This window comes from Theropithecus gelada, chromosome 16 (assembly GCF_003255815.1).
Source record: "Theropithecus gelada isolate Dixy chromosome 16, Tgel_1.0, whole genome shotgun sequence".
Lineage (NCBI taxonomy): Eukaryota > Metazoa > Chordata > Mammalia > Primates > Cercopithecidae > Theropithecus > Theropithecus gelada.
This window is the reverse complement of record NC_037684.1, coordinates 5,751,875-5,761,324: the sequence shown is the minus strand read 5'-3', so window position 1 is coordinate 5,761,324 and position 9,450 is coordinate 5,751,875. Positions and strand designations below refer to the sequence as shown.

The 9,450-nt window shown below is 44.2% G+C and overlaps 1 protein-coding gene across 1 annotated transcript in view; it reads left to right on the top strand.

Annotated features, from left to right (window-relative positions):
- Positions 1–7,620, top strand: part of UTP6 (UTP6, small subunit processome component) — a 31,210-nt gene extending 23,590 nt beyond the window's left edge. Inside the window, exons 11-13 of the mRNA XM_025362311.1 lie at positions 2,702–2,768; positions 5,380–5,452; positions 7,274–7,620. Coding sequence (XP_025218096.1) covers positions 2,702–2,768; positions 5,380–5,452; positions 7,274–7,431 — 298 coding nt within the window. The 3' untranslated portion in view covers positions 7,432–7,620. The remainder of the gene's footprint in view (positions 1–2,701; positions 2,769–5,379; positions 5,453–7,273) is intronic.
- The last annotated feature ends 1,830 nt before the right edge of the window (positions 7,621–9,450 follow it).

The window sequence follows — 9,450 nt, the reverse complement described above, 5'->3', positions numbered from 1 at the left end:
GGTTTCACCGTGTTAGCCAGGATGGTCTCGATCTCCTGACCTCGTGATCCGCCCGTCTCGGCCTCCCAAAGTGCTGGGATTACAGGCTTGAGCCACCGCGCCCGGCCTCCCCATCTCTATTAAAATTCAAAAAAAATTAGCCGGACGTGGTGGTGGGCGCCTGTAGTCCCAGCTACTCGGGAGGCTGAGGCAGGAGAATGGCATGAACCTGGGAGGCAGAGCTTGCAGCGAGCTTATACCGCGCCACTGCACTCCAGCCTGGGTGACAGAGCGAGACTCCATCTCAAAAACAAAACAAAAACAACAACAGAAACAAAAAAACCCAAAACAAAACAAATATAATAGCTGTATTGAAGGCAGCCAACATACATATGAAAAAATGCTCAAGATGACTAACCCTTAGAGAAATGCAAATCAAAACCACAATGAGATACCATCTCACTAGTCAGAATGGCTATTATTAAAAAGTCATAAAATTATAGATATTGGCAAGGCTGCAGGAAAAACCTTATACACTGTTGGTGGGAATGTAAATTAGTTCAGCTCCTGTGGAAATCAGCTGGAGATTTCTGGAAGAACTTAAAACAAATCTACCATTCATCTCAGCAATTCCATTACTAGGTATATACCCAAAGGAAAACAATTCTCCCAAAGAGACATGTACTCGTATGTTCATCAAAGCACTATTCACAATAGTAAGGACATGGAATCAACCCAGGTGCTTATGGACAGTTGATTGGAAAAAGACAATGTGGCACATAATACTCTATGGAATACTGTGCAGCCATAAAAAAGAACAAAATCATGTTCTTGGCGGTAGCGTGGATACAGCTGGAGGCCATTGTCCTCAGCAGGTTATCACAGGAACAGAAAACCAAATACCACATGTTCTTACTTAAAATTATAGCTAAACATTGGGTACACGTGGACATAAAGACAAATAGTAGACACTACATGGTGGGGGAAGGAGGGTAGGAGAAACGGAGGAAAGGGCTGAAAATCTGCCTATCGATTACTATGCTCATTATCTAGGTTACGGGGTCAGTCTACCCCAAACCTCAGTGTCACGCAATATACCCACATAGCAAACCTGCACATGTACTCCCCTGAATCTAAAATAAAAGTTGAAATTAAAATAATACATGGCTGATGGGTCAGGCACTGTGGCTCACACCTGTAATCCCAGTGCTTTAGGAGACTGAGGTGGGAGAATTGCTTGAGCCCAGGAGTTTGAGGCTTCAGTGAGCTATGATTGTGCCACTAAACTCCAGCCTGGGCAACAGAGGGAGAGCCTGTCTCAAAAAATAAAAAAAAAATAAAGAGGCCAGGCATGGTGGCTCATGCCATTCCTGTAATCCCAGCACTCTGGGAAGCCAAGGCTGAGGTGGGAGGATTGTTTGGGCCCAGGAGTTGAAGACCAGCCTGGGCAACATAGCAAGACCCTTTCTCTACTATAAATGAAAAACAATTAGCCAGACACGGTTTTTACCTATGGTCTCAGCTATTCCGAAGGCTGAGGCGGGAGTACTGCTTGAGCCCAGGAATTCTAGGCCGCAGTGAGTTATGATCTCAACACTGTACTCCAGCCTGGGTGACAGAGGTAGACTTTATCTAAAAGGGGGAAAAAAAAAAGAGAGAAAGCTGTATGATATACTGCTCTGTGGATGCAGTATAACTTTTTTTTTTTTTTTTTTTTTTTTTTGAGACGGAGTCTCACTCTGTTGCCCAGGTTGGAGTGCAATGGCTTGATCTGAGCTCACTGCAACCTCCGCCTCCCAGGTTCAAGTGATTCTCCTGCCTCAGCCTCCCAAGTAGCTGGGATTATAGGTGCCCGCCACCACACCCAGCTGATTTTTGTATTTTTGGTAGAGACAGGGTTTCACTATGTTGGTCAGGCTGGTCTTGAACTCCTGACCTCAGGTGATGTACCCGCATTGGCCTCAGAAAATGCTAGGATTACAGGCGTGAGCCACCGTGCCCAGCCGTGGGTGCAATATAACTTTTTTGGCCACAGTAATACTGTTTTGATGAATATTTCTGCACAAATATTTGTCCATATTAGAAATCATTTCCTTAGAATATATTCCTAGAAATGGAATTACTGATTTCCCAAAAGACTTTGACATGTAGTTGAGGGAACTTGAAAACTCTATAATTGAGAAAGAAGAGTACAGTAAGTAAGAAAATTGAACCAGGCATGGTGGCTCACACCTGTGATTCTAGCACTTTGGAAGGCTGAGGCGGGAGGATTGCTTGAGCCCGGGAGTTTGAGACTAGCCTGAGAAACCTAGTGAGACCTCTTCTCTACAAAAAATTTGAAAAATAAGCTGTGTGTGGTTTTGTATACCTGTAGTCACAGCTACTGTAGAGGCTAAGGCAGGAGGATTGCTTGAGCCTGGGAATTCAGGGCTGCAGTGAGCTATGATTGCAACATTGCACTCCTGCACTCCAACCTGGGTGACAAAGTGAGACTCTGTCTCAAGGAAAAAAAAAAAAAAAAGAACTAAGAACTGGGTATGAAGAGAAAGTGGTCATTGAATTGTAAGAGTGACTGGCCATCAGGTCAAGTCCTTGCATTGATTTGAAGTCAAGTCTTTATTAAACCATGTGTTGTGGAGGCACTGGTCTGGGTATTTACATTTGTGAGATGTAAGAGGCTTTTTGTCATTGCTGAAGATAACATGTTCTCCTTCCTTTTTAGTTTACAGGAGAGCCGTCCATTTTCAGTTGACTTTTTCAGGAAAATGATTCAGTTTGAAAAGGAGCAAGTAAGTATTCTGTTTCAGCATTTGTTGTCTGGGAAAATGGATAAGTGGTTACTAATCTATCGGACTTTTTTTTTTTTTTCCCTGAGGCAGAGTCTCACTCTGTCGCCAGGCTGGAGTGCAGTGGCGCGATCTTGGCTCACCACAACCTCCATCTCCCAGGTTCAAGCGATTCTCCTGCCTCAACCTCCTGAGTAGCTGGGACTACAGGCGTGCGCCACCAGGCCCAGCCAATTTTTGTATTTTTAGTAGAGATGAGGTTTTACCATGTTGGCCAGGATGGTCTCTATCTGTTGACCTCGTGATCTGCCCGCTTCTGCCTCCCATAGTGTTGGGATTACAGGTGTGAGCCACTGTGCCCAGCCTGGGAGTGTTTTGTTATGTAAAAAGCTCTCATTATAATACTGTATAAATTTCTGATCCCTTGGTCTAACCCCTTTTCCATAGAGCTGGTTTAGGATTGGTAAGCAAAGAGAAAGTACGTGTTTGGAGGATAGAAAACTTAGATGTTACTTTTTTTTTGAGATAGAGTCTTACTCTTGCCCAGGCTGGGGTGCAGTGGTGTGATCTTGGCTCACTGCAAACTCTGCATCCTGAGTTCAAGCGATTCTCCTGCCACACCCTCCCGAGTAGCTGGGATTACAGGCACATGCCGCCACGCCCGGCCAAATTTGTATTTTCAGTAGAGACACAGTTTCGCCATGTTGGCCAAGCTGGTCTCAAACTCCTGACTTCAGGTGATCCCTCAGCCTCCCAAAGTGCTGGAATTATAGGCGTGAGCCACTGTGCCTGGCAAGCCAAGTTATCTGTTCTTATTCTACTGTATAAGACAGTTTTATAGTACAGGAGATAGTCTAGCCTAATATTTAATAGCCAGGCTTTGGATTTATAACATGATAGTTATGTGCCTTGAGCAAGTCACTTAATTCTAAGCTTCCCATCCTCATCTGTAAAGGTTATTATACCTGTTTCAGGGGTGTGAGAGTTGTAAGGCCAAATGGGACACTGGATAGAAAGGATGTTGCATAATGCCGTGCACATATGAGCCGTTAAACAGGTGTGATCTGTTTTTCGTGCATGTCTAAAATATGAGGTTAAATTGACTTTTTTTTTTTTTTTTTTTTTGGAGACAGAGTCTCGCTCTGTTGCCCAGGCTGGAGTGCAGTGGCACACTCTTGGCTCACTACAACCTCTGCCTCCCAGATTTAAGCAGTTCTCCTGCCTCAGCCTTTTGAGTAGCTAGGATTATAGGCATGCACCACCATGCCTGGCTAAGTTTTGTATTTTTAGTAGGGACAGAGTTTCACCATGTTGGCCAGGCTGGTCTCAAACCCCTGACCTTGTGATCTGCCCGCCTTGGGCTCCCAAAGTGCTGGGATTACAGGCGTGAGCCACCGGGCACGGCAAGAATACTTTTTTTTTTTTTTGAGACAGAGTCTCACCCAGGCTGGAGTGCAGTGGCACCATCTTGGCTCACTACACGCTCTGCCTCCCGGGTTCATGCCATTCTCCTGCCTCAGCCTCCTCAGTAACTGGGACTACAGGCGCCCACCACCACACCCAGCTAATTTTTTGTATTTTTAGTGGAGACAGGGTTTCACTGTGTTAGCCAGGATGGTCTTGATCTCCTGACCTTGTGATCCGCCCGCCTTGGTGTCCCAAAGTGCTGGGATTACAGGTGTGAGCCATGGCGCCCGGCAAGAATACATTTTAAAAATAGGTGGAGAATGAGCAGTTTTTGGTTGTAAAGTTAGTTACAGCTATTCTGCTAGGTACATAATTCATCAGCATTTTAATCTAATACTTATAGTTGTGCTAAGATACTATGCTTGTTTTATAGGTGAGGAAGTGTTTAAGGTCAAAGGGTTTAAAAACTTGCTGAAGGTTATATAACTAGTATTTATTTTAAGTGGATATAGCAAATAAGTACCAGAGCCCAGATATTCAAAAGGAAGAAATCCTTACTCAAAACAATTAGAACCTTCGCTGTTTATTTAATTCCCACTCATTCCTCAAGACTTTCTTTTTTTTTTTTTTTTTTTTTTTTGAGACGGAGTCTCGCTCTGTAGCCCAGGCTGGAGTGCAGTGGCCAGATCTCAGCTCACTGCAAGCTCCGCCTCCCGGGTTCACGCCATTCTCCGGCCTCAGCCTCCCGAGTAGCTGGGACTACAGGCGCCCGCCACCTCGCCTGGCTATTTTTTGTATTTCTTAGTAGAGACAGGGTTTCACCGTGTTAGCCAGGATGGTCTCGATCTCCTGACCTCGTGATCCGCCCATCTCGGCCTCCCAAAGTGCTGGGATTACAGGCTTGAGCCACCGCGCCCGGCCAAGACTTTCAAATACTGTTTTCTGTGAAGCTGACCATGTCCCCCACTTTTTTCTAATAGCGCTTTTTTCCATGCTACTACAGCAAAGTGCTTTTATGTTTCACATGTACTTCACTCTGTTGAGTGGCTTTGATTCTTTCCTGGAAAAGTTGAGAGCCAAGTTGTGTTCATGTTAAACTCTTCCCCTTCAAATACCTGACAGACAATAGCTGCTTAACAATATGGTTGGAATGAATTTGTTATGTTATAAATCAGGCTTTTGAGGCAAGATTGTCTATCTTTGTCAGGAATCCTGCAATATGGCGAACATAAGAGAATATTATGAGAGAGCTTTGAGAGAATTTGGATCCACAGATTCTGGTAAGTAAACCCTTAATTTGTGACCAATTAGTATGGTTAGAACAGTATTTCTTGGCTGAGCACAGTGGTTCATGCCTGTAATCCCAGCACTTTGGGAGGCCAAGGCAGGCAGGTCACCTGAGGTCAGGAGTTTGAGACCAGCCTGGCCAGTATGGTGAAACCCTGTCTCTACTAAAATACAAATTAGCCAGACATGGTGGTGCGCACCTGTAATCCCAGCCTGGGAAGGCTGAGGCAGGAGAATTGCTTGAGCCTGAGAGATGGAGGTTGCAGTGAGCTGAGATTGCGCCATTGCACTCCAGCATGGGCAACAACAGTGAAACTTCATCTCAAAAATAAACAAACAAAAATGTTTTCTTAGTTTTTTTTTGCATCATAACCCTCTTTTAAAATAAAACTTGTTTCCTTCCTCTGCCTCCTCAGTTGCTTTGTGTATACTAATTTTGTTTATCATTTCAAGATCATAAGTTCAGGGGTCCATGGGTCGTCTGTTAAGAACTCTGGATTTCTCAGGAGTCTGAGACCAGCCTGGGCAACATTATTTAGACCCTCATCTCTACAAACAAACAAGAAAAAGTAGCTGCGTATGGTAGTGCATGCCTGTGGTCCCAGCTACACAGGAGGCTGAGGTGTGAGGGTTGTTTGGACCCCAGGAGGTTGAGTCTCAATGACCGTGATGCCACCACTGTACTCCAGCCTGGGTGATACAATGAGACCCTGTCTCAAAACCAGAAACCAAAAACACCCCCTCTGGATTAGAGAAAGATTTGCATGGTTTTGTTCTCTTAAAAAAATGTATTTAGAGTTACATGAAAGGGGTAAACGTGAGATGCTAATTGGCATCTGTTATTGACTGTCTCCACATTGCACTCATTTGTAGGACTTGTATAACGTACTTCTGGGTACAGGTATGTCATGTAAAATCTGTGAACTTTATGAACTCATAAACATTGATTTATTTTTATTTTGTTTTGAGTCGGTGTCTCACTCTGTCACCTAGGCTGGAGTGCAGTGGCACAATCTCGGCTCACTGCAACCTCTGCCTCCCAGGTTCAAGCAATTCTCATGCCTCTGCCTCCCAAGTAGCTGGGAGTACAGGCACGCGTGCCACCATGCCTGGCTAATTTTTGTATTTTCAGTTGAGATGGAGTTTTGCCATGCTGGCTAGGCTGGTCTTGAACTCTTGACCTCAGGTGATCCGCCTGCCTTGGCCTCCCCAAGTGCTGGGATTACAGGTATGAGCAACTGTGCCTAGCCAAAAAGTTTAGTATTTTTGAGTTAATTAAATAAAACAGACTTTTATGATTGATGTGAAGGTTTTCTACTGGGAAAAAAAAAAAAAACCTGGCGAGGTGCAGTGTCTCACACCTGTAATCCCAGCACTTTGGAAGGCCAAGGTAGAAGGATTGCTTTAGCCCAGGAGTTCAAGACTAGCCTGGGCAATATGGTGAAACCCTCTTTCTACAAAATATTGAAAAATTAGCCAAATATGGTGGTGTGCCTGTGGTCCCAGCTGCCCTGGAGGCTGAGGCAGGAGGGTCACTTGAACTCAGGAAGTTGAGACTATAGTAAGCCATGTTCTCACCACTACGTTCTAGCCTCGGCAACACAGTGAGACCCTGTCTCAAAAAAAAACAAACCAAAATCTGCCACTATAGTTTAAAGAAGCTAAGAGAGGTATTGTTAAACAAAGCATCTTAGGGAAGTAACAGTGAGAAGTTAAGTTTCTTAGAAATCTTGAGTTGAATTGATATTTAATAAGGTTACCTAATAACACTCCTGTCAGTTATCTAATTGTATGTTTTGTTTTTTTTTTAAAAGATCTTTGGATGGATTATATGAAAGAAGAATTGAACCACCCCCTTGGTAGACCTGAGAACTGTGGACAGATCTACTGGAGAGCGATGAAAATGTTGCAGGGAGAGTCAGCAGAGGCATTTGTAGCTAAACATGCTATGCATCAGACTGGCCATTTGTGAAGAGGAAGAATACAGCCTGCTTTGTGAAACAGTATTGCAAGCAAGCCCTGGGGGCAAATTTGTATTATGAGTCCATCTGTAATTTGCTCAGTGATGGCAGACAAGATGGCTGTCTGGTTTTGAGACACACTTTATTTTATGTTAACTTGTTAATCTTTTTTAAAAATTAAAAATTTTTTATGATTGAGACAGGATCTTGCTCTGTTGCCCTGGCTGGTCTTGACCTCCTGGACTCAAGTGACCTTCTTACCTCAGACTCCTGAGTAGCTGGAATTATAGGTGTATGACACCGTGCTCAGCTTGATGTGCTAATATCTGATTCTGGGAAAGAGAACTGCTGATTTAATGTTGAGGCCCGATCTACCACAGGTCCTAAATGTTCCCCAAAATATATGGAAAGCATACGACTGTTTTTTTTTTTTTAATTATCTGGGGTCAAGCACTAATATCTCTAATCTCGATTTCAGAGCCAGTTAAAATGAAGGAGAAAGTGGCTGGGCGTGGTGGCTCACACCTGTAATCCCAGCACTTTGGGAAGGCTGAGGCAGGCAAATCATCTGAGGTCAGGAGTTTGAGACCAGCCTGGCCAACGTGGTGAAACCCCATCTCTACAGAAAATACAAAAAATAGCCGGGCGTGGTGTTGGGCGCCTGTAATCCCAGCTACTTGGGAGGCTGAGGCAGGAGAATCACTTTAACCTGGGAGGCGGAGGTTGCAGTGAGCCGAGATCATGCCATTGCACTCCAGCCTGGGCAAGAAGAGCAAAACTCCTTCTCGAGAAAAAAAAGGAGAAGGTACAGTTTTGTTAGTTTATTCTCATTGTAAAAGATACGTGGTATGCATTTGTTCTGGAAAATATGGAGGAAATAGAATAGTGTGGCGAAAAAAATCAAAGCATCCTGTAATCTAGAGTTGAACTTAGTAATTTGATTTCCTTTATCAGAATTGGATTTATACTCTTAGATTATTTACCCATTCATTCATTCAAGAAATATTTGAGTGCCCATTATGTGCAGGAAAGAAGGGAGGCCTTTGGGGATAGAAGTGGGGGTTGCAGAAACAGCTGAATGTCCTAAGAAAGTTGATTGGATCAGCAGCAAAGGAATTGCTGGATATTGGGAAAATTTGTCCTTCAAGAAGGTGAAAACCATAAAAAAGTGTCTTCTGTCTTCTGGAACTGATGATCAGAGAAGTGTTTGCAATTGAGGCGATCTACCAACAAAAGAAGGGAAGGGGTAGGGAGTAGATTCAAGTGCAGAGAAGCCTTAGCAGTGAGGAGTGGAAGGCAGGCTTGGAGCAAAAAAATAAAAACATTCCAGGAGCAGGATGTAACTGTTTGAATTGTATCCTGTAGCTTAATACCATGTCACTGGGAGAAGCTTTCAGTGTGGCTTATTGTTAGTTTCACTTAGTATTGTTTTTCTGTATCATTAAATAGCCTTAAAAACATTTAATGAATTCATAACATTACATTGTAAAAATAAGCCATAATGTATTTTACTAATCCTCTGGTTGGACTGTCTTTTTTTGTTTGTTTGTTTTTTTGAGATGGAATCTTGCTCTGTTGCCCAGGCTGGAGTGCAGTGGCCCTATCTCGGCTCACTGCAACCTCCACCTCCTGGGTTCAAGTGGTTCTGGCTCAGCCTCCCGAGCAGCTGGGTGGGACTACAGGCACCCGCCACCACACCCAGCTAATTTTTGTATTTTTATTTTTATTTTTTTTATTTTTTATTTTTTGAGACGGAGTCTCGCTCTGTAGCCCAGGCTGGAGTGCAGTGGCCGGATCTCAGCTCACTGCAAGCTCCGCCTCCCGGGTTCATGCCATTCTCCGGCCTCAGCCTCCCGAGTAGCTGGGACTACAGGCGCCCGCCATCTCGCCCGGCTATTTTTTGTATTTCTTAGTAGAGACGGGGTTTCACTGTGTTCGCCAGGATGGTCTCGATCTCCTGACCTCGTGATCCGCCCATCTCGGCCTCCCAAAGTGCTGGGATTACAGGCTTGAGCCACCGCGCCCGGCCA